Raw genomic sequence first — 25,979 nt, 5'->3', positions numbered from 1 at the left:
ACACACTTTTACAGGTTTCCTTAGAACTTAATCTAGGTTTCCATCATTGTGATCTGCACACCAACTGAAGACTTTGTTTTTTGTTTTTTTTTTAACTTCTTCAGCAATGTAATTTCTACCTTTACTAAAAAGCAGCTCCAGTCTGCATTTCTTTTTCACAGAAAGAAAGAAAGGAAAAATCAGACTGTTATAATTTAGCTGTTATCATTATTTTTTAGTTTTCATCATTTTTAATTGTTTTTAAAAGTTGATGATAATAATAAATTCAAAGAATGTAGCGACATCCCCAAAATTATAGCTGTGATCTGTTTTAAATATAAATGAGAATTTCTGTCAGGTGGTTTTAGTGTCCTCTTAATATTAACTAAATACATTTTAGTTTTCAGTTATTGTGTCAATGTTTTGTCATGTTTTACTTCTGACTCATATATAGATGTCTGCAATTTACTTTTTTAAAATACATTTTTAACTTTAACTTGTTTACATTTAACCATAAAAGCTCTTAGTAGTTGCAGTGTCCTGATCCAGTTTTTTGCTCTTGTCAAGTGTCAGCCAATACTAATCTGAGGACCTTAATGTTGAGTATTGGCCCATACAGATCCTTTAAGTACTTAAAGTTTTGGCTGGTAGAGTTCAGAGTACTTTAATGTTATGTATTAGCTGATGGTGATCCAAGTACTTTAATGCTGAGTTCTGGCCAATACCGATCCAAGTACTTTAATGCTGAGTTCTGGCCAATACCGATCCAAGTACTTTAATGTTGTTTTGGCCGATACTGATCCGAGTACTTCAATGTTGAGTATCAGCCGATACTGATCCAAGTATTTAATAGTGAGTTTGGCTGATACAGATCCGAGTACTTTAATGTTGAGTATCAGCCGATACTGATCCAAGTATTTAATAGTGAGTTTGGCTGATACAGATCCGAGTACTTCAATGTTGAGTATCAGCCGATACTGATCCAAGTATTTAATAGTGAGTTTGGCTGATACAGATCCGAGTACTTTAATGTTGCATTTTGGCCAATACCAATCTGATCCAATCTTTGTGTCTTCATAGATATTATGGCTACATAATTTTAGGTAAGACATGCAAGGCTGCCCTCTTGTTTTAAATGCGCTATATCTGCTAAAACCAGAAGTAATATGGCACATCTGGTAAAGCAGAACATTTCCATAATAGTGTCATTTTCAACTGATGGAAACTCACTTAGGATCGCATTTTACACATTCATCTGGTGGTGTTTACATCACCTCTGTCACAGTGGCGTAAGTAGAATACAAAAACAAGAAACAAAAGATCGGAGGTGGATCAAGCTTAACATACTTGTTAACTGATATGTTAAAATATGTCTGGATCATCTCCGATCCCAAACCATCAGATCATATTGGGACGTCCCTACTTTGACATATAGGTTCTGCATAGGAAGTCCTATAAAGGTGGAGTTATTACTATCAGCTATGTTGTCCTCTGATCTGTTGTTTGTGTGTTCCCCAGGCCTGGAAGAAGCGCTGGTTTATCCTCCGCAGTGGACGCATGAGTGGAGACCCAGATGTTCTGGAGTACTACAAGAGTGACCATGCCAAAAAGCCCATTCGCATCATAGATCTGCACTGCTGTGAGCAGGTGGACGCTGGTCTCACCTTCAAACGTAAAGAGTTCCAGGACAGCTTTGTGTTTGATATCAAAACAGCTGAAAGAACCTTCTACCTGGTGGCAGAGACGGAAGAGGAGATGAACCGCTGGGTTCGTTCCATCTGCCAGCTCTGCGGATTCAATCAGTCCGAGGACAACCACGGTAAGAAAAGCTTGTATGTGAATGAGATTTAAACAGACTGACTTGTAGGTTTGTATGAAAGTAGGCCAGTAACTACTTTCAACAGTGTTGGTAACTATATCACAAATGTTAAATGCTGTCTCATGTAAACTGCAATAATCTGTGTTAACTGCATACATTTACTTAAATAGTTCACCTTTAATTTATCATTACATATTTGCTGCGATTGTCAAATTGTTACTGACATGACAAAATCTTCTATGGAAAGGATTTTTTTTTCCTTAGCTTTAATAAAATTAATCTGTACATTCATATGTACATTAATTAATTTATTCCAAATAATTTTAGATGATTTCTATCGGTGCATTTGGAAAATTCCAGTAGATTCTATTAGATAATTTAAACAATTTGTATTGGTACATCATGAAATGTTAATGCAGTATAACTTTGAGGTTTTAATATGATGAGAATTACATGCAGAAATGTAGCTTTCTGTCTATGCAATCTAGTCTTCACCAGTCAGATTCACTAACGATGAAGTCATCACAGCATCCAGTAAGAATACAAGAAGTTTGTGTGTTTTTGTGGACAATGAATGCAAACAATAGATCGTGAACTGTTTTGGGAATAGCTTGGACCACAATATATGTGGAAGGGCATACAATCATGGACATGCCCACATGTGACGTATGTGATAAAATCATTATGCCTTGGGCTGTCAGGATCATGAAATTTTAGCTGGCAATTAATTGTCATATAAATAATTGTGATTAATGATTTGTATTTTTTTGTTCATTGTTTGCATCTACTAATTACAAGCATAAAGTGCCTAAAATTGCCTGATAAGCCACCTCACCTGCTAGCTGTGTTTACTTAATAGCTAACACTGGTTGTACTGTCAAATCAATACTGCGCATACACAAATATCTGCAGTTTCATGACAGTGAAAATATAAGCAAAAAACACACTCATTCTGCCAGCTAACATGCTAAAATCGTTAGAATTAGCTACAAGGCAAACAGATAAACAAACATGTTAGACAATATTTAGATGTTAGCAAGTTATACATTAGTTTTTTTGTTTGTTTTTGTTTTCATGATGTCTCAGTGAATGCCTTTACTTCTTTTTTTTAATTTACATTTGTTTGCCTCAACCCAGTGCACCCAATTCACATTTTGTTTGTTGCAGCATAATATGATTGTGAAATCTAAGGATTGTGGAAAATGCCTGCAGTCAGCTTATATAATTGCGATCATCACAAATAATTGCGATCATGTAATAATTGTGACAGGCCTAGTTATGTCATCATGTTGCTGATTCCAGTATTAGCAGCAAAGCTTTGATAGCAAGTCTGGCGCTTTAGACGAGGAGGAAAAGGTCTAGCAAATCAATCGTACGTATAAAAATTAGAAGAGAGCTTTTTTAGTATGATAAAGAGTAAAAAAGACTGAGTTTGAGGAAAAACATCTTGGAAGAAGACAAAATTGTGTCAGTTTTTTTCTTAAATCAAATGTAACTCAAAATGAGCCATTTGGTTTTTCAAGGTTCAAAATACTATTCTGACCTATAATATTGGTAATAAACAATGTGAAAAAGTGTATTATAATGAGATTTTTGCCTGTACTGCCCATATGCACATATAGCCTCATGATATATAACCCCTGATGGCATATCAGCTCTGCATTAACCTTAGAGCTGGAAGCTGCCTTCTCTGACATGCTTCAGTATGTCCCTGACCCAGAGACCAGAAAGAAGCCATAGTGGCCACTGAGATTTTATACCAAAAAGAAGACAAAACATCAAGCAATGATGTAATATCTCATTGATATGGACTTTTATATGGTCTTTTTTAGTATACTACCTCTAAGGCATGCTCATGATTAATACATGGATGAAGCATAAACTGAACAATGGACTGGAACTGTTATTTTGTGTAAAAAATTTGTTAATTAAAATTCATCCTGAATCTGCAGTGATCAGTTGGCAGTTTGAATAAAAATTAATGCATCATTTCATCATGCATTGGTCTTTTTAACAGACTTTTCTTTTTGGTAATAAGGCATATTTTGATGATAAAGTATATTTTTAGATTACTGAAGCACTGATATGAACAATATGAGGAATACAGGTTTATGTTGATATTTGATGAGTTTAAGTATATGTCCATCATATAAACATATACTGCTAACAGCCAGAACTGGTAAAAAAGAACACTTTCCTTTGATTCTTTCAACAGCAGAAAAGTGAGGGGAATTGTGCTGTTGTTCAGCAGGTCACATCTAATCTATAGATTTGTTGAGATATTAAAATAGTACAAGATTTGCATGTATTGTGGGGGTTAACAGGGACATTCCCTTCGTCCAGAGACCCATGCTAATGTTCTCTCCAAATTGATGCAAAAGTCAGATAGAATACACTGGAAGGCAATATGATATCATGGTTTATTGCATTTATTATTCCCCCCAATGCTTCTCGTCTCTGTTATTTGAGAAAGTTGGGCTGGAACAAGCCTGCTAAATGGATGCAGCATCTGAAAGGTTTATTGATTTCTCTCTCTCTCTTTTGTTTTGTTAAAGAAAGGGAGTGATTGCTGCCCATCATGGCCGGCACAATAGCAGTGCTTATATGGAAGACGGTCTTTAACGCTGCCTCTGGGAGACATAAAGGGAACTTTGTGTTGGAGCACTGTGACAGCTCACATATTTCAGCCTGCACTTTCAGATGCGGAATAAACAGAATGCATCTGAACACAGATCCTGAGTAGTTACTGGACGGTGTTCTCTGTGTTTTAGTATAATATCAATACAGGGCATTTTCTTCATCTTCAGGTAAAGCATAATGAATGAAACACAGTGGAGTGTGTTTATGCTATTGTACAAGATAGGTACTAGATAACTCCATTAACAATATACATTGGTTCTAGGGAAAAGTCTTTTCATAGCATTACTTCATATTTTTTAGCTTGTATGATTTCTCTTTACCGTGCTGTGCTGCTAATTAGCCTATATACACGCTAAGCTAAACAAAGCTTTGATTTCCTCTCATTCATTCTCTGCTAAGTTCGTCTTGTTTTGAGTAATGATGTTTTTTCCAGGATATTAAAAAAATGTTTTCGATTCTTGTGGATGAATTGCTTGTGAAAACCCAAATAATTGAGGCACGAAAGTGCTTCAGTAAGTCCTTTCCCAGACTTTAAGAAAGCCCTGAGTGTTTGTGATGGCAGCTGATAATGTGTGATTTAATACATGTGTAGGATATAGCAAATCCAGATGTTCTGAGAACACACATGCACACGCATCAAAAAATGCCATTGCGTTGCTTCATTTTGCCTTTAAATATGGGGCGTGTGATTTGTACATTTTTGCTGTATTACCTAATGTCATCACTGGGTGGAAATCTGTTGTATGGTTTATGGAATTGCATGCTTTGTACGTGCAAAAGGGTTTTAATGACAGCTGTAACTGGCAGTTTGATCATATAAAATCATACCGTACTGTGCAGTGTCAGGAAATAAATCAGAAAACATATTTAACAGAAAATTACACAGAAGTCTCAAAAACTATATAATATAAATAGCACTGAGTTGAAGGATGGATCTTTTTTTCTGATATGAAGCAAGAGTGGAGCTTGATTTTCACCTCTCTCTCAGAGGTGAAAGCTTTGAGTACTGTTTATCAGATGGTGGCAGTTTTGGTGGTCTACCCCGACTGGGACGGTTGTTATGAGTCCTATTTTCTCTGTTTCTTTTAAAAGTTTTCTGAACTGCTGTTTATTTGCTGTTGAGAGTAGAGCTTGATTTTCTTATTTTCTTTACTTTCTTTTTTTATTTAATGGCTGTTTGGACTGGAAATTAAGTAAATGAAGGGTGCTCTCCAACTTTTGCACAGTAATGCATGCTAAACAATGTTTGACATTGTTTGCAATATTAACCTCTGTAAAGTAGTTACTGCAAAAAGCAGTAAAATAAAAAACACATTATAATTCTAACAAAGCACAGTACTTGAAGTGCACAGAGAGAGTTTCCTCTGAGCATTCAGGCATATCAAAGCATTTACCTGATCTAACATGTTGCACCAAGTGTCCAACAGTTTCATCACTTGAGCTTATCATAGTGGAAGTTCATGTTGTGCAGTTATTTGCAGTTTTGTGGCATTTAAATGACTTGAGTGAGCTCTGTGTGGGTTTTACAGCATTCTGTTACTGAAAGAGCTTCAAGAGGCCATACTCTAGCTTTTTCACCTACTCATACAAACCTGGCCAAATGGCCTCCCCAGGCTAGGCACTGATTCTCTAAGTTGAAGCAGAGTCCTTTTTTTATGAGCCGCAGCCATCACTTTCTCTAGAGAATAAAACACACATAGAGCAGGACTGCAATGTAGATCAGAGCAGCTCTCTACCCTCCCTCTTCAGATGAATGCTGTGGTTGACCTCTCATTTCCCCCAGCTAGTATCAAGTTGTCAACTGTACTGTACAGCATGAAAAATGGGACAGACCAGTTTGCCTCTGAGGGACTTCACTGACAGTCACTCACACGTCTACTTATAAACTGTATGTAGGACATTTATAATAATAAACTATATAAACTGGAAAGCCTTTGAAAGATTTCATTAAAGACTTAAGACATCATATTACATGGTAAAAATGTCTGTAAATGCTTGAGAGTCCAGTAGGAGAACTGATAGTATGTGTTATCCTCATGCAAACAGACATTAATCATTGCTGATTCATTGGTACTTTGGAATTGAGTTAATCGAGTAATGGTGACAGTATTTTACTGTATTTGTTAATGTGTCTCAGAGAAATGATGAGGCCTTCCTCCTGATGTTTTTCCTTTTAGATTCAGGTGAATGTTTACAAATAGCCGTTTACTTCAAATCAAAACTGAAGTGTAACTGTATTGTAATGTCTTGGCAGCCTGATTTTGTCTGTCATACTAAGTAAACAAGGTTTGTTGTTGTCTGGATCCGTACATAGTCAGACATCTGTTGGGAAAACAAACAACAACAACTTACTCAGTAACTCGCTTGGTTTAGATGCACCTGTTTTCAAGGCTTTTGGTGTGGCTCCAGCAACCGTACATAACACTAAAAACATTTGAAAACTTTTGGCCCCACCAGTTGTGCAGCTGTGGGGGGATTCCAGGGATGACAGCGTTAATAGATGATTTTGTTTTTATTTTGAGGGCCTAGACAGTTCAGATGGAGAACAACGCTGTGACTCAAGCACAGTCAAAACAATGATTCACAGCAAAGGTTTTAAAAGTCTAACTGGACACTTAACGGTCTGCTTTTGGCTCCAGGTTTAAAGTGTGAGTTCCTGGTGGAAAGTTTGGGTTCTAGATGTTTTGCTAATAAAAAGTATATTTAATTTACTTCGTTCATGTAAAAAACGATGCACAAATTTTTATCGAGTACATTCAATGCCTTTTCATTTTATTCAGTTCAAGCCCTCTTTATGCATGTTTGCACTCTGCTACACAGTTGCTCTGTAAATGTGTGTTATATGAGGGAGGGGGCTTTTTAGGACTTCATTTTCAGGGGAGGCATGTGTGTTTGTGGTGTGTAATAGAAGCACTGTGGGGGATGGTGTATGGCAGCGGCAGCAGCAGCAGCAGGCTGGTATCGATGCTCTGATCTGTCTGTTAGACTAGCAGTGCAAGGTTAGGCTGCACAAGGAAGGGAGGGGCTGAGCTACTCCTGGGACACACACCAAGGTTATGCAAGGGCAGCCTAGACAAACCCCCCTGTACCCATTTCAAACTCACACACACTCACACAGACGCACACAATCGCAAAGTGCCCTTCACGTCCATCGATTTTTGTTGAAATAACGAGACGCCATGGTGCTGTGGGGTCAAATTGCTGATGCCACTCAGCTGTCTGCCTCGGACTGCTGCTGTTACAACATCCCAGAATACCCACACTCATCACCACAGCAGCACACGCCCTGCAGCATGGGCCAGTAAACATATATTACCTTTTCTTATCTCATGCCCTTTAGAAATACTGCCTTTATTGAAAAATTGAAGCCTTCATAAATGGCAATTTTCAGATGTTTTGGACATTGGTTCTGGCTGCTTTGAGAGTCCCTTTTTCATGCTGTCTTTAGCTTTTTTTTCTACCGTTTTAGTTTGATCTGAGACAAGAAAAAACTGTGGTAACTTTTCTGAGAAATGATCTGCAGTCTAACTGGATCATTTGTTCAAAAATAGGCCCCATAGCCCAGATATCACATTAATGACACAAATGGAATGAAAGGAAAATTGTGCTAATTGATTAGCATAAATCTAGTTCTGATTCTACCACCACAATCCTGGAAGCAAAAACTTCAAGAGGATGATGATGCTTTGTGAACAGTGAAACTAAACAGGCATTATCCAGGATGTAGTGTTGTATTTCATTATCATTACTGATAAATGTACACAGTGAAGGAAAAGGATTGTTTAGATTTTGTTTTTGTTATTTAATGTACTTCAAGTGCGTATATGTTCAATCTCAATTTACACTCATAATGTCTTTTGACTTAAAGTTTACAAATATTGTTATACAATATACAATTTTGATAATATACAAATGGAAAGTTTGTGAAACCAGTAATTTCTGGACAGGTGCACCACAAAAGATTTCCTAACATACTTTCAGACTAATGATAAGGAAAGTAAGAGAGAAGCCAGCAGTCACTCCAGAACAGTTGCAGGATGACCTGAAGTCAGTAAGAACAACAGTTACACAGCAAACAAAAAAGCAGTGAACTGCAATGTAGTCACGTCTGTTCCTACATCCCACTCAGAACGCTAAAATGAAGAACAGAGATGTGCATCTAAAACTTGCACACAAGCCTTTAGATGAATCATATTTCTTTTGGAACAATGTCTGCTGGTCAGAGGAAACAAAAATAAAAGGTTGCATGTATGATTGAACGACCTACAGTGAAGTATGGAGGTGGGAGCATCATGATATGGGGCTAATTCTCTGCAAATGGTACTGGGGCATTGCATATCATTGAAGAAAACATGAATGGAGCGATGTCCCAGGAGATATTAGAGGAGAATTTACCACATTTGCCTGATTTGAAGACAGTTTTCTAAGTGAAATGAGCCAAAATTGAACCACAATACTGCAGAAAGCTAATTACTTTCTACTATAGACTTCTTGAAGCTGAAATGGCTAACAATGGCTTTGCAACGAAGCACTAATATTATTAATTTGTGGTGTGTGAATATTTTCCCTCCCAATCAATTAAAAAAAATAAAATAAACATATGTATATATTATGGATATTTTTTTACTTTTTTGGTCATAGCTATTAGCACAAAGTCAAAAGACATTGTTTGTATATTTGGAGTGGATGCATGCAAGTTTTTTTTAAATAATAAAAGTGTCTGAATACTTGTTTCCCCTTCTCTGTAGATACAGATTATGTATCTGTGAGTAGCATTAAACATTCTATACAATAGCTTGACCCTAAAATGAGGTCTCAGAGCAACACAACACTGCACCCCAGCACCACTGAAAGACAGATTGTTTCAGACAGAAGTTTGCTATTTTCATATAACGTAAGACCTCATATTAGAGTGGACTGGTCTTTTTCATCTATGTGTGCCTGAGCAATCAGATTTGATTTCACGCACCCCCCCATACTCAGGTTTCATCAAACCCAGACCTGACTGCGAATCATCTTGGCTGAAATTGAGACAAGTTTGTAGCCAGTCCCAGTAGACCAGGGATGCCTAACCCTCTCCTGGAAGTGTGCCTTCTGAGGCCTTCAGAGATTAGTTTCAATCCTAATCTAACACAGCTGATTCAGCTAATCAAAGTCTTCAGGATCTGGATATTAAAGCAGGATCTGGATGTCTCATTACTGGCTGGAATGCCCTCCTGCAGAAGAACAGGCCTCCCTTTGCAAGCCATTTAAATGTTCTTCTACAGTGCCTCACTATGCTTTCATTTTTTGTGTCAGCTATTGTTGCTTGTGCCTTTTTCTTTGAGGTCGAATGAATCTGGTTTAATAATATTGTCTTAGTTCAGCTATGAATAGCGTTTTTTGGCTGTTTTTCTGGTGAAATAAGCAAGAAAAAATATGCCTAAATCATCTCAGCAAGGAACCACTACAGTTTTCTAATATAAGAAAGAGAAACACAGGAAGAAAACTGAAGAGCCTTGTTCAAATAATAATGAATAAGAACAAAATAGAATCTCCTTAGATCAGTGGTCACCAACCCTCCTCCTGGAGATCTGCTTCACTGTAGCATTTAGTATCTAACGTGCTGCTCTCTCCCTTACCTAACACTAATGTATTCCATCCAGCCAATCAAGGACTTCTGAAGAAGTCAGTTAGCTGGCGCAGGTGTGACAGATTGTGGTTTGAATTACAGTTCACAGGAAGTTAGATCTCCATGACCAGGGTCGGCAACCACTGCCTTAGATAATATGGTCCTGTTATACTTGTAACATCTGCTTAAGCTCTTATGTACAATAGTCCATTTTATTGTTCAGCTAAGATAATAGACGTATTGGTAAGGTAGCGTTAGGCTGAAGGAAGACTGCTCTCTGCTTTCCCTAGTTATGCTTAGCATGGCTACTCTAGTATGCTTGTGGCTACACTAGGCTGTAATACAGTTCCATTTAGAACTAATAAAGCAGGAGGAAAAATGCTACTTATGCCACTCTAATGTTCTGCTTGTGAAATACACATGGTGTCCATAACATGAGCCATTAGGCTGGACTACATGCTTTTGAGAGCATATCATGAGATCATCAGGGGTGTCCATTTGAAGCCGAGCAGTTTGTAGACTGTGGCTAAACTGTGGCTCAGCCTTATCACGCATTATTGCACTTATTCTTTTCCGGCCCTTCCTTTTCTTCTGAAAAATATGTGCATAATATATTGGTTACTTTTGCGTGAACTGTTATATTATATACACCAATTCCTCATTTCAACGTAACTGGATCCAGCTAAACTTGCTTTCAACTTAGGGATCCTGCTTAACTGGATTTCATCTTATGGCTCACTAGAGTGAGCGTCCCCATATGTTTCAGTCAAACCTGATCTGATTTGGACACATCCCCTCACATTCTCTGAAATTTTGCTTAAAAATATGTGTTCCTATGTGGCTTTAATGTATGGTTCTAAGTAAAAAGCATAATTTTTAACACTTCTGCCATACTAAATTGTTGAGGTGTAAACAAAATAACTGGGAGTGGTTTGATGTGAAATGCTTCTTTCTAGAGAAACTTAAGTCAGAATTGTTCATGGTCCTGGTGATGGGAACCAGATGTCTGAAGTGTTTAAAACTTCTAAAAGCTCCCTCACAGAAAGTTATTCCCTGAAATGGTAATGGTGATGCATCTGAGACACCTAAGACACTGTTGTACTATAGTTTTAGATAAGCTTTTGGGCTAAAATGTATATAGTTTTTTTAATATATTAATGGCAGAGAGGTATAGGCAGGGTGCTGTAAGGCAAGTTAATCCCTAAAGAAAGCCAATTTTTCAGATGTATTAAAATTTCAGCTGTATTTTAAAATTATGAACATTACATATAAAAACTCATTTTGGATAGTAAATAAATTGGCTATATTTGCATTGTTGACATAACAACCCCTGGCTGCTATCACCACCACTGTAAAGAAATCTAAGTAGGTATGTTTCTCTACATTTACAGCATTTAGCAGACACTGCAATGAACCATTTCACATCAGCCCGTTCTGAATGACTGTTTAAATCTTAAACATTAAATTATGCAGACATTTTGAGTTCCCCTTTAACTGATATGGAACCTTTACATTATGTTGAGGTTTATTAAACTTTAAAAAGATTCTGTACACTCATACAACTCATGTTAAAAAAAGAGTTTGTTCTTTGCAGTAGCATGACCTCAGTATTTCCAGCATTTCTATCAGATGCTTTGTAATATACTATCTGGCTATATATTTCTCTCTTCCACACCCTTGGCTGAGGGAGATGATGTACTTTTCCAGGTATTACTCTCACTTTTCCACTGAGAGAATGAAATGCGATCCTCCAATCATCCACAGTGAATTTTCTCTCTCTTTCTCTCTCTCTCTCTCTCCCTCTCTCTCTCCCGCTCTCTCTCCATTGCTCCTCCTTGATTGTGGATGATCAGCTATTTACTGCTTTGCAGTGGTGGCTGCTGTATGCAAAAGCAGCATCTCTGGGGAAACCTGGATATAGGCTGTAGGAGGAGCGCTAACCTCCCCTTCCTTTGGCTACGTTTCCGAACAAATGAAATCAAGCAAAACAGGGCTGATTCATTGGTCCTGACAAAGCGAGGCTTTCTCGCAGATTGATCAGTCCAAGCTGCTGAGGCTAATTGATGTTGCTGTGTGGTCGCAGGCAGTGCTCACATGATGTAGGCTGTGGAGAAGGGCGTTGTGGGTAATGTGATCAGAGGGGCGGCTCCAGGGACATGGCCCTCATCATGCTGTGTCACTCTGCTAATTACTTAGCGTTCAAAACTAGCCTCCTTGACCATCTCAGCTCAGTAGCTTACGCAAATCTGTCGGATTAGTCAGAATGTTGTTTACTCCATTCCAAAAGGCAAGAGTGCTTCAAAAATGGCACCAGTTGTAAATCTGCATAAGATTATAGCTTACCAGCTTGCATTCCTGAAAACGATAAACCTTAAAATGTTTTCATAAAAAACATCTGCAGTTTTAATTTGTTTAAATGCTGTTTTGCATCATTGAGGTGTATTGTTGTAGTAGAGATAAGCAGACCCAAAGGCAGCATAGATGACAACACATTAGGTCATAACACCGCTATTAATGTCATCCTCAGACTAGCCTCCAGAGTATCCTTGGAATGACCAGAAATGTTATTATCTACTGACGTCACTCTCATTAAGGCAAATGGAATCTCCCAACTGCAGGAACGCAAATGCCTTCTGGCATGCCATTTGGGATACACCATTATCTTTGTGCGGGTGTTAGCTGTGGGAGCATGGGGACTCAGGAGACAAAAGCAGTTTGTCCTGTCTGGCTAGAGTCTGCTATGAGAGAGGCTGTAGCCGAAGTCAATTTGTCCGACCCTGAAGGCACTGTTCCATAAGCATTGCCTCGTTTTTTTTTGTTTTTTTTTCCTGAAACTGTTAAGGGAAATTACTTTTAACTAGCCAGCTAGGAAAACTAGCCACAGGAGGAACGACAGTAGGTTCTTTACAAGGTGTTTTGATATCAGTTGTTCTCAAATGAGAGGGGTTTTCCCACAGAAATGTGCTGTTAATAAATATCAGGAGAACGTTAGCACCTGATATCAAATGCTGTGTCCATTCTCTGTTCAGAAGAATCTGTGGTATCTGTACTATTTCTTTTTTTTTCCTCCTTTTCTTTTATGCACACTAATCAGATTTAATCATTAGGTCATTCCATATTCCTATTTTTGTATAAGATATAAATCATATTATCCGCTGTCCTTGTATGACTTTCACAATGTAGAGAGGAAATGAGGTCTTGATAAAAGACCGCCTTATCCCCCTCTCCACACCGGGCCTACTAATTCTGGACTCCTGAGACCCAACAGTCTAATTTTATTAGATGATAGCAGCCTTGCCAGTGAGACAGTAGGTAATGTATCATTGGCCATAATAGGAACATTGCAGCATGGACTCAGCTGCTCTTTGACCTAGCACCTGCATGCGTTACAATACTGGCAAGTTCCAACTATTTAAATACACGGTATTGGAAATTAAATAAGGGTTTTCTTCTGGCAACAACAACTGCATTACTTCCCCCTAAGTAATGTTTAGGTATTTCTATGGTAACTTAAAGAAATTCTAATGAGCCCTGTGTCTCTTCACTTATTATTCTTACTGTTAAAGGAGTAGTTAAAAGTAATTTTGCTAATGAAAGCAAACAGCGACCACTTAGCATTATGCAAAAAACATTGTGTTAACTAGTGGCTACTGGCTTAAATGTACTTGTTAGCTTGTTTGGTGAAACTATTTCTTTACTATATATAGCTTAGCTTTTCTTTTAAATAAGAATTTCACTGAGTTTTAAAATGGTCTGCTTAATTAAATTAGCATAAAAACAAAGTCATTTACATTGTTTTGATAGTTCTAAAGAAACCAAGTCAAAATTGTTCACAGTGGTGGTGACTGGAACCAGACGTCTGAAGTGTTAAATGTTTCTAAAAGCTGCCTCATGGACTTTGTTTTATGATAGTTTTGGACTAAAAATCAAAAGTACATTAAATGGCTATATTTGTGTTGTAGACATCATGAGCCCTGGCTCCTATTACCACAGTGCAAAGAAATCTAAGTTGGTCATTTTCTCTACAATTAACCATTTCACATCAAGCCACTTTGCAAGACTTTGTTCACATGTAACCTATTGAATTATGGAGAATTTTAAACTGTGAAATTCCTTATTAAGACTTCTGTACAGTGCAGGAAACTTTTGCACAGTTCCATCAATCTACAGTCAAATCAGCCATTATTTAGATCAAGTGTTTGCTTTTTTATAAACCATTGGTTTCTCTGCCCTGTACAAATCACTTTACTGTAGTAGGCTTATTGATCACACATCCCATTAGTGTCAATGATGAGCCATCACAGCTGCTCCCTGGGCTGGGTCGCCTCATCGCTGCCATGCCGTGCCTTCTTCTATTTGGACTCAAGACTTTCAAACCTGCATGGTTCTATGGAGTTACATAATTGTTCAGCGACAGTGCCACTGTAATGCTTTGAGGTACTTTCATCTCCATATAGCTTGATGCCAACAGGCTCTGTTAGAAATGTGAAGCCTTACTTGTGTTCAGCCTTACCAGTGTATCTTCTCTCCGGGGTGGGGGAGGAGCATGGTCCCTCAGTAAATCAATACATGTATGACTGTTAGTGGGCCCTGAGCACACAGATCTGGCTGAGTGCATTCACAGGGAGCTCAGAGGCCACTGTGGAAGAGTGCTTGCTTAACTAGCCTTAGCGTATCCTCAGAACAATGGACTAATTGAAGGCTAGTACTGAACCCTTTGACACTGTGGCCTGGGCTGTTGCTCTTGTCCAAGTGGTCAGGAAAAGTGAGGAACATCTCTCTCTCTCTCTATCGCTTTCATTCTCCCTCTGCCTAAGGCAGGGATATGACCTCATTCATCCAACCGCTCCCCTTTCTGAATCATTGTCATGTCCATCACTCAGGCTTAAGCACCTATCACCTTTTCTTGAACATTTTGAATGATCTTCAGCTATTGAGCTATTGTGTCTGATTTTCAGTATTTGTATTTTTTTTAATCCAGCACTTTATAAGCCTTTACACAAGGTTGGCAGCTTGTTTACTCTTATTTTTTCATGACAAATTTGTGTTACAGTTATCGTTTAACCCATGAGCTGGAGTCTGTATAACTCTGCATGTGGCCTAGTCAACTAAGTAATGGTTAGGTACTTCTACAGTATCCATGCACGGTTTCGAAGGGTTGGCCGGAGTGGCTGGTGTCTACCATGAAATCTGATTGACCTCCCTAGATGCCACCACCAAAATTCCTACCACATCATTGGCTTCCACCTCACTGTGGGATGGGTGTTTGCGCCTCTAAGAGGAGAGTTGTTTCACTCTCCGCTGTCCAACCTCTCTCCACTCCTCCACCACTTCCCTGCTCCAATCCCTTGGTGTATATGGAGAACTCAACACAATCATTGAGTAAATCTCTCTAATAATGCAAACGTATAGGCCCCTTGAAGTAATCTAGTACATTTAAGTAATGTTTAAGTATTTCTATGGTAGCTTCAAGGAATTCTTCACAAAAATATGCTATCATGACTAATAGTGAATGAAAACTTGTCCCATTAATTTATTTATAATGATTTAATTTACTGTTCACACTGTTAAAGAAATAGTTTAAAAAAATCTAACATTGCTAAAAGAAATGAAAATGAACAACGACCACATAGAATTATGCAGCTAACCTCATGTCAATAAGTGGCTACCAGATTCTGTTCACTGTTAGCCGTGTTAGCATGTTTGGTCAAGCTATTTCTGACTCTTTATTGATAAACATATTTTAAAAGTTCTCCATAATGTATTTGTTTTGCATGATCTTTACTTGTTCTGATCTTTACGTGCTGATGATTTTCTGATGTATTTGTATTTTTTTGCATCCAGCACTTCACAATCCTTTTTACAAGGCTGGCACCCTGTTTACACTTAATTTAGTAGAAACATGTATTAAATTGATCTGTAAATGTAGTCTATACAACTCTGCATAGACCTATATGAAAAACTCAACAAGGTGCCTGGATGAAATTCTAAGTCTGCCTCCCACTGCAGTCTGTTGAAAAAGATGCAGAAGTATAAGTCTCATAGAGTAACGTAGTAAAGCTACTAGTCCGCCCACATTTTTTCTCTCTCTCTCTCTCTCTCTCTCTCTCTCACTCTCACTCTCACTCTCACTCTCACTCTCTCTCACTCTCACTCACTCTCTCTCTCTCTCTCTCTCTCTCTCTCTCTCTCTCTCTCTCTCTCTCTGCCAAGCTTGTTGAGCATGAGGAGGATGATGGTTGGTGGGAAAAAGGGGTCATATGCACTTCCTGGTTTTTGGCTCTCTGCCCAGTCTATTTTGAGTTCTGTGGCCTGAGATTTGCCTTCGCTCGGCAGACCCATGAAGGAGGAATCAGAGATGTCACCAAGAAACAACTCAAAGCAAAGGCCATGATGTTCACACAGCTCTGTGTTAAGACAGATAGGAAGTAAGCAGCACAACGCAGAGTCTGCGTGATTTTGCGCTCGTAGTTGAAGCGGCACTAAAGAGTGCTGTAAAAATTGACCTTTGACAGGAGACAAAGAGGCCTTAAGACTCCTTCTTTTGTTATCCCACCCCCCCAAAAAGACGGATTGGCCATCTCCAGTGATTGAATTTGGAGCACACACTGAAAGCTATTGAATACGAGCCGTCGACATGGATGTTACAGCTTAAAGTGCTCAATTGAATTTTCCCTGTCCTTTGACTTCATTGATTATAGTGGGAAAAGACAAGTTGGCTGCTGTTCTTCGCCTTTGTTTATGCAGACATGCAAAACAGGGCCGTATCACTTAAGGTTGATAAATACAAAATGGTGAGGTCACTGAAGTGAACAGCCTTCTATAGTGCCCAGGACATCCTGCTTCCTGCTACCTCATGATGTTTGTGATTTGTGATGCTTTTGGTTTTGGATCAACCCACCAATCAAGTCCAGTGACTCCCTCGTAGTGAAAATGAAAGTTACCTGTGAATGACGTTGTTGTGCATTGTCTCAAAGTCCTCCATCTTTTTTGTTTTTTTGTTCCATAATGCAGATGACAGGCCATCCACTACCCACATGTCCCGCTCCATGGCCGGTGACCTTAGCAGCTCTTTGGCTCCTCTGATTGGTGAACGTAAATCTTCTGCGCCCTCCCATTCCAGCCAGCCGATGCTGTTCACCTTCGACATGCCTGTACGCCACTCCCACGGCCCCCTGTCCAACAGCGCCCCCCAGGACTACCTCCTTCTTCACCAGTGCATGAGCCGGAAAAGTGAGAGTGCTCGGTAAGGATTGTGACCTCTGGAGGCACCCATGGTGGGCTTCCTGTGGTCTTCAAACACCCCATCACACTCCATAGGCCATATAGCAGGAGTAGTGTTAGATCTTGCCTGCAATCTGTGTATTTTAAAGGCACTGTGTTCACATCAACTTAATGATGTAATTGTTGGAGACACTTTTTAGACACGTCAACAACAACTTTCTTAGCCCATAAGGGATTTTCATTCTATTATGCATAAACAATGATGATGTAAAAAAAAGCCATTAGAATGCTAAAATATGTTTCTTCGTTATACTGAAACAAAAATACTACATTTAGAGCTTTTGCCTCTAAATTTCATGGCTGCAGAAGACCTTCATTATCCTCTTAGGAAGTGTTTCTTAAAAGCAGAGTTGTTCTTAACTTGAGTAAAATGACACGAGAATCCAAGCGAACATTCCTATTTGACAGTCTTACCTAAACTATCCAAAAGTGTGCAATCCTTCATCATAAATTATGAGGTATATCAAGTGGTGAGCAGACCACTTTAGGGTTCTAAAAGCACAGAATTCTGATATAAAGGAAACTACCAAGATCCACAAATACATGTTCTAATACATATATAATCAGAAGAATAGCTAAAAGAAAGTGCAGTGAACAGAAAGGTTATATAATGCTGTCCATAGGATATGATAACAGCGTTTTATTATTATCAGAGTTTCATCTGTATTTAGTGCATGGACCGTTCCATGCTTAACAGGGTTAGGGTTAGTGAGATACGTGTTCGGCCTGGGTGAGTCAGTACATCATGTGCCCACAGGGATGCAACGTGCTCTCTGACCATGGTGTGGTTTTTGTCACCATATGCAGAGATCTGCGGCAGCCCTACCAAAATACTAAGTACACTAGATTGTGGGAATCAAGTTTATGATTATTTATGACTTCATCTATATGGAAACTAAGCTGCAAAATCAGTGTATTTTGAATTAATTGTTTTGTGATATCACACAAGTCAACACATTTAGGTGTATCTGGCTATTTAGCCAAGAGGAGCTTAGCCCACCCACTCATACTGAAGTTATAAAAAGTGTTTCAGCCTAAATGAAGCACAATAGAGGTAACCAGTCAGAACAAATGTCATTAACATATCAGTCTTATCAATCTTAGCAGTATATCAGTCTGAAAAGCACAAAAATAACCTGTTTAATTCTAAGGGATAAATATACATCAATAGAGCTTGGAAAACGATACTATAAAAATTAACTGTGGAATGTTAGTATAAGAAAAATGTAGGACATGGGCCCCTTAATAACATGAAATTCAAAGACACATAGCTTCAGAAATATCCTGTGCTTACCCCTTTCTATGACTAGTTTTGGTTTATAATAGAATTACATAAGGAAAGACGTTTACCGTGTTTTGTATTCCTAGACAATGAGCCATTCCTTGAAGTGAGCTTTGAAGATTGTGAAAGTCTTTGCCTAGTTGATATGAAACCAGCCCCACCTGCTGCTGTTAACTGAGCACACCTTAGCCCCTTAAGGGTCTGAAGTCATAACCTTGTAGGCCACAACCACACCCATCATTAACCTGTGTGAAAAAAGAACTGGGTTGTGCACAGAAGAAAGCGGGCTATTCGATCTCAGGAGAAGAGACTCGCAAGGGAGAGCCCTGAGAAATGCTCTGCTCAACATTTAGTCATGTATTTTCTTATATAGTGATCTGTACCCGCACTAAAAACTGTGTAAAACATGATTTTCAGTCCCAGAGGGGTGATCACAGCCTCAGCAATTTTGTAGAATGAGCTGAAGAAAAGTTCTTTTACGGAGTTGTTCGGATTTTTCTGCTAGAACTAGCAAGTATTTTGCAGTGGTACTACACAACTACATCAGCAGGTTTTGACCAGTTAACTCCCACTGTTCTGGGTCAGATCTTGCAAAATGCAACCCTTTCAGCCATCCCAGCTGATGCAGGCTTAGATCTCTGTCACCCACTCCCACACATTTTCATCCATATTTCTTACTGATGCATCATCCATCAAGTCAGAATGAGTTTGAAGAGATGATGTCCCATTTATCATGGATTGATAAATGATCTTCAGAGAGCACTGCATGGATCAGAGGTGCATAATGAATAATGTTTGATATATTGATCCATCATTACACTGTGAAGGATTTGCTGACATAGCTGAGTTAGGGCAGGCACTTTTGTGTCAATACAGCAAACTGAAGGCAGAATATGAAAGACACTCTTACTCAGATTATGCTGTTTTGTGAAGATGATCATAATGCGCATAAAAGAATGGTATTGCTGGTTTACAGGAGTTAAAATTCCAGCGCTGAAACATTCCACTAGTCCACTGAGTAGACGTTATGTCATACTTGACGTGTTGGGATATAGATAAAAACTTCAGATTACCTATAAAGATAATGCTTGCGTAGAACATTTTTTCTTAAACAAACTCCTAAGAAAGATTTCTGAACATCCTGGCATAAGCAGTGATGTAGAGTGATGTTTGCAGAGGGATCCACATACAGGATGTGCGCAGCAGCTATCCGTATTTGATCTCATTCATCCTATTGTCTCACATTCTATTTTGAAAACTCCATTAAAAGACATGTCCTATAGACTGCTTAGAAATAAGCACGGTAGTTAAGAGGTATACTTGAAGGGGAATTCCAGCAATTTATCAAAATGTCAGCATAATTTAATTGCTGAGATCTGAAGCAAGTCATAATTAATAAGGTAATTATGCAGAAAATTTGAAAAATCAGTGGAATTCCCCTTTAAGAAAACTATTCAGAAATGCTTTTTTGGTCCTTGTAGTAAAATGATCTCTTTTGTTTGATGCTAAATGACCCTTTCTAATTTTAATTCTTCATAATAGCATTAGCATTTTTGGGTGGCCTGATGCTGTGCATTTGAACTTCCATGCTGAAAAATAAACTGGACCGTATGGTCTTGAGAATACAGCTTGTTAGGCTCATACAAGGGAGTATATGCAAACTGTGCAAGTCAAGTCCCATGGGTGTAGGCACTGCCCATTTTACTGTGGGAAACTTCATGCACCCATTATTCAGCATGGATGCAGGTTTAAACTCATTTTAAACTCTTGCCACTGGCCCACTACATCATGGCCACCATACTGCCTGCCTAATACTGAATGTCATTCTGCCTCTGAATCTGTCTCATTATGTGCTGTTTTCCCTGCTTATGATGAATTGCTCTAAAGACATCATCCATCTCAACTTAGAGTGAATATGAAAGGGAAACACTGCCCCCTGTGGCCATTTAGAATCATTACTTTATAAGGTTTTGAGTACATTCAACTAAGTGTCAGAAGTCATGTGTGTTGTTAGAGTAAGGTTGCAGTTAATTACAGGGTTTGGCACTTCTGGGCATTCTTCAAATAATTATTTCCAGGAAATTGTGTACATATATTGTTTTTTTTTGTTTTTTTTTTTTAATGCAGAACCTGTACAAAGTATGCACTGCCTTCCACAAACACACCCTGTACAGGTGCAGTCTACATTTTAAAATGACTAGATGTAGAGATGGCATGACGCTTTTTTCTTTTTCGATACCAATACAAATATTGAAAACTTAAAGGACCCATGTCATGGACAGGAAAAAAAATCCTCACTTTTTTGAAATAGAGAAGGTTGAAGTAATGTTTGAACATTGTCAAAGTTTCAAAACATACCATTACAGTCCAGAAGTAATTAACCTTTTGACCTACCTGACACAAAAGTCTGCTGCGCACATAGACGTAGATAATATCAGGATCCCATAAAATCCCTGAGAATGGGGAGCCCTCCTGTCAGTTTTTAGCTTTAAGCCAATTATGACATCTTTTTGACTTTGTTTTGTATCTTAGAATCGTGTAAAAACTTTAAATCAGGTTTTTAATCTTATCTGTCATGCAACCCATCATGCAGCAGCTTTTTGGCATATTTGCAGTTTTAGTTTAAAACCAATAAAGTGAAGTGCACAGTGCAAGTCAGTGGGAAGTGCAGAGGTGCCCACGGTATGGGCGTGGCATAAATGTGCTCTGTCTCTATGCATATAAATACATCCACCTATTCAGCCTACAGCAGTTTAGCCCTGCCCATTCTTACTAAAAAAACCTAAGAAGAGTGTTTTTTAAATGAGACATAATACAGGACAGCCAGTCAGAATGGAGGTTGTTTACAACTATCAGTCTTAAAGTAACAAAGAGAGATGAGTTATGACTTATTATATAAAGTCACTTAAATGTCAAGGAAAAAATGTGCGATATAGACCCTTTAAGTATCGGCCAATACAGATACTGATCTCAGTTTTCTTTAGTAAAAACTACTAAGCTTTAACAAGTGTTATTTTTAATTCAAGCTATTCACTTTATGGTTCTGGAAAGTAGGGGTGCTGATGGGGCTGCAGCATTCCCAGATTTGTTTAACTGTGAACTGCTAAAAAGTAATTATTAAAAAACAACCAGGGCATAGTAAAGACCTATGTGTGCTCGTTTTAGTGTAGAGTTTCTAAATCTGCAGTGGCTTTGCAGTGTTTAAATTAACGTTGCATTTTCATTACAGCGAGCCAAATCTTTTCCCTTGCCAACTGCTGGCTGCACTGGGGCTGTGTTGCTCAACATAAGCAGGAAGAAAAATGTATGTTGTAGGCTATTTCTGCACTTCTAAGCAGTCTAATATTATTTTAAATAAAAAAGTATGTTTTGAACACATTTCTTTCTAGCCATTATATCTCTGTTTGGTGTGCATTCAAATTGTTTAATCTCTGTGTGTAGCTTCACTATGGTTGCAACATAATTGTTTACTGCACCATATATCAACGATTTGATTTGTTGCCGGGTTGATGTCAGTTATACGTTTATACTGTTTGTCTTCACATGGTGATGTTCTGTATAAAGCATTTTCTCTCTTAAAATCTAAAATTAGGCTATCATGTATAAACTGCTGTACTAACACTGTACTATCCCACAAGAAAAATACACAGATAACATCACATGCCACAATCTAAATGTGGTAGACGTTTGATAGAGTTTGTCCGATATCAGATCCAACACTTTCTGCTGATATCGGCATAATACCGATACCCATCAGTACCGACATGTCATCTGCAGTTAGATGTCTTTAATCATTCTTTTTGATGAAAAAAAGATAGATTTTCTCTCTTTTTTTATTTTTTCTGTCTTTTTTGTTATCAAAAAAGTATCACTAGATGTACTCTCTGTTTCTCCACCAGGAGTGCCAGCTTCTCCCAGGCCTCACGTGGGAGCCTGCTGGTGGGCAGTGACTCAGCTGTTCAGCGCCTCACTCATGGTCTCTCGCACTGTCTGAATGGGACGGGCGCTCAGCTGCACGGTTCCTACAGTCTGCCCAAACCCAGCAAGCACCAGCAGCTAGGATCTCCCCGGGACGGCTGCTACGTTTTGCCCCGTGGCTACAGCTCAGAGGGGGCTTCTGAGCTGGAATCTGAAGAAGTCTACACCTACAAGACGCCCTGTAATGCCCTGGCCACCTCACACTTCATTGAGCAACGCCCTACAGACAACTATGACCTGCCCACCACACCTGGATCATTCTATCAGATCCCCCGCACGTTCGACAGGAATCACAATGCCTTGACGCCATCCAGTGCAGATTCAACTGGCGGCCCACCACCTAGACCGCCCAAACCCAGCCAAAGCTCAGAGACTCGCTGGGGCAGCCCTCAGTCACTGGGTGGTCAGAATGGAGAAGTGGCCAATGTTTCTGTCATTCCAAGGAGGAACACACTTCCAGCAGTGGAGAACATCAGGCTTCACAGAGGTGCTGAATTCAGGTTTTCAGTAATACAGAAAGGCAGCACTCGTGAGGCCACCTACACGAGCTTTTCTAACCCTAAACTGATGTAAACCTACATAAACTTTTATAAAGGCTCCAACACGTGTCAGTTGCCCTAAAGACTGCTTTTGTCAGTGTTAATGTCATTTCACCTCAGCAAGTTTTACGTCAACTAACACTTGTTGGAATAAACTTTTCTAAATTTCAGTATAGGTTTACATCACTTGTCATAAAAGGCTTATGTGGGTGCCTTGTATCATTACGAATGCTGCCCTTCAGTGAAGTATGACCAGCTTTTCTTATGATTTCATAAACCGCATGTCAGAAAACTTTCCACTGAAGCTCGTCACAGAAATGGTTTCCTTAAATTCAGTGAAAACTATTGATTTTTCTCACTTCATTCCACCCAGCCTCACTAAAGCATTTACTTCTTGTTATCTCAAACTTTCATTGACTGTTGCATTGTTCTGTCATGGTGGTTCTGTTCCTTTTGATTTTCCTCTCTCTTCATCTTTCTCTTTCTCTCTCTCTCTCTCTCTCTCTCTCTCTCTCCTCCCTCCCTCCCTCCCTCCCTCCTCTCTTGAAAGCTTGCATCTGATTTGAAACAAAGAGGCAATCTGGCATGGCCTGCTCTGATCTGCTGGGAGGCTAATGAAATTCAAGCCATGCAGGCAGTCCCAGAGTGGCTCGTTCCGGCCTGATAAGCAGTGAAAAAAACAGATGAGCAGGCTCCATTCTGGGCCTCTATGGTGGCTCTGCGCTCAGTCAGGCCAGGCCAGCATGTCTGGAGTAACAGGAAGTGACCTTTTGACCCTGCTGGCTCAGTCACAGTCCGTTCATGCACCTGTGCTTGGCAGCCATGTTCCCAGAAACGCTAATGTGAAGGCAATGGAGTGTATGATGAAACAGTTGCATGCATTCGTCTGCTCGGAGAACGCTTTAGTCGTTGTTCGGAAATTTATGCAGGAATGAGGGCTCTTTAATATGGCAGTCTAGGAGTCCCTCTCATATTATATGACTTTCTCATGATTATTTTCTTATGAGATTTTTAGTCGTATTGCTAAATACTTGTAAGGGGGGGTTCCCAAACAGCAGTTTGGATACCTGTTGATTTTACAGAGCATGTAATTAAACACATTCTCAAAATCACCTACTGATGCGCTTTAATTTTAATCAGTGTTCCAGTCCACACCGGCTGTGCCAGACGCGCATCTTACATCTGTCAAAATGCAAGCCTGTTTTTTTTTAAATACTTTGCCAGTGAGCCATGAACTCCATAGTGATTCAGTCAAATCACACACTCCCACTTTTTATAGAGTAGTAAATGATATTTAAAATAATAATGTATGTAAATGTGTCTTGTTGGGGTGGTAGTAGCAGAGCAGTTCCTGTACTGTATTAACAATGTGAGAAGGATACTCTACAGCAGTAAAAACTTTGTCACGATAAACCAATCTGCTGCTTGGGTTGTCACGTTCTAAACCTGCTAGAAACTGTGTAGTTAGAAAACAAAAGAAGAAAAACAGCAAAAGTGCTAATATTTCAGTTACATGGAGTCACAGACTGGCCGTTCTCAGAATCACAGTACGTACCTATTTGAGAGGATTCGTCAAACTTGTTGTGGCTCCATGGTATACCAGCCTCTTATCGCAAATTTTGGACAGAGTATTTTTCTTATTATGTGATAATTTAAAGTCCTATACATCATTTCTTTCTGAGGGATTTTTTCTCTTTTTTTTGCCTTAAAGGCCATGTAGTTTGTTGTGTGGCAAGTTAATGCCTAGCATGAAGTTATGATGCGTTCAATTAAACCAGCTATAATTGATTTACTTTTATCATTTTATATATAATAACAAAAACTGTTCTTTCTGAAGGTCTTTCCTATTAAAAAAATAAATAAACACCAATGTAACAAACGAATATTCAATAATTTAAAATTATTCAAGCCAGCCCTGGAAGGATGTTTTTTTTGGTGTAATAATGTTTATTGCTTTTTGTCACCTCCTTTCAGGATCCTCTTTTGAGACCAGCAGTCATCAACGTCCGATCTATTTCAATAACTCTGGTCAGTCAGTAGAGTCTGTCAATGATGGCTTCAGTTCCTACCTGGTAAATCACTTTTTGTTCCTATTTTTACCAGAGCAGACGTACAGTCACAGACCATTTTAATTATATCTTATCTCCAGTGTACACTCCAGTACGGTCTGTTCCTAGTGACATCAGATCCTTTCCTTTCCTTTTTTTGACAGAGAGCGAAAACTCCATTGACCCGCTCAGACAGTGGCAATTCCGATGATAACTATGTACCCATGAACCCTGGGTCCTCGTCCTCTCCCCTCAACGCTGCCCTGGCAGACAGTCCCAAGAACAACTACATTCCCATGAGTCCTGGCCCACACCACTTTGATTTCCCGGGATTCTCTGCCACGCTGCCAACCAGGAAAGGCAGCACGGCATCACTGTGCCACCGCCCAGGCCGACTGAGTGACGTCACACCACCGCCGATCAACCGCAATCTTAAACCCAACAGAAAAGGTGAGGGGAACATTTTGACCATTTCACATGTTCCCTGGTGTCCTTTCCTCTCTTTGCCTTCTGTACTTTATGAGCCATTCTGCATCTGTGCTGTATTTCAATGAAATCCTGACCAGTGTCTTTTTAGGACATAACCAAATCAATGAAATCAAAGTTTCAGCCCTGAAGTTCTTTTTGCTTGTCTTCATCCATAGCAAAGCCAACACCTCTGGACCTGAGGAATAACGGCATCATTGATGAGCTTCCTTTCAAGAGCCCTGTTACCTTGTCCTGGACCAGACCCATGTGAGTTTAAACTTCACCCTCCATTTATATTCAAAGAGTGAGTTTATGTTGATGATAAGTTTTG

The 25,979-nt window shown here is 39.1% G+C and overlaps 1 protein-coding gene across 2 annotated transcripts in view; it reads left to right on the top strand.

The window, feature by feature from the left end:
* The window catches only part of gab2 (GRB2-associated binding protein 2), a 64,139-nt gene that overhangs the window by 34,030 nt on the left and 4,130 nt on the right, over positions 1 to 25,979 (top strand). For both annotated transcript variants that reach the window (XM_036563232.1, XM_036563226.1), the window contains exons 2-7: positions 1,498 to 1,798; positions 17,064 to 17,295; positions 22,515 to 23,080; positions 25,107 to 25,204; positions 25,345 to 25,630; positions 25,825 to 25,915. In XM_036563232.1, the coding sequence (XP_036419125.1) occupies positions 1,498 to 1,798; positions 17,064 to 17,295; positions 22,515 to 23,080; positions 25,107 to 25,204; positions 25,345 to 25,630; positions 25,825 to 25,915 (1,574 nt within the window). The remainder of the gene's footprint in view (positions 1 to 1,497; positions 1,799 to 17,063; positions 17,296 to 22,514; positions 23,081 to 25,106; positions 25,205 to 25,344; positions 25,631 to 25,824; positions 25,916 to 25,979) is intronic.

Source organism: Colossoma macropomum, unplaced genomic scaffold (genome assembly GCF_904425465.1).
Source record: "Colossoma macropomum unplaced genomic scaffold, Colossoma_macropomum, whole genome shotgun sequence".
Taxonomy (NCBI): domain Eukaryota; kingdom Metazoa; phylum Chordata; class Actinopteri; order Characiformes; family Serrasalmidae; genus Colossoma; species Colossoma macropomum.
This window is presented reverse-complemented; position numbering and strand designations above follow the sequence as displayed.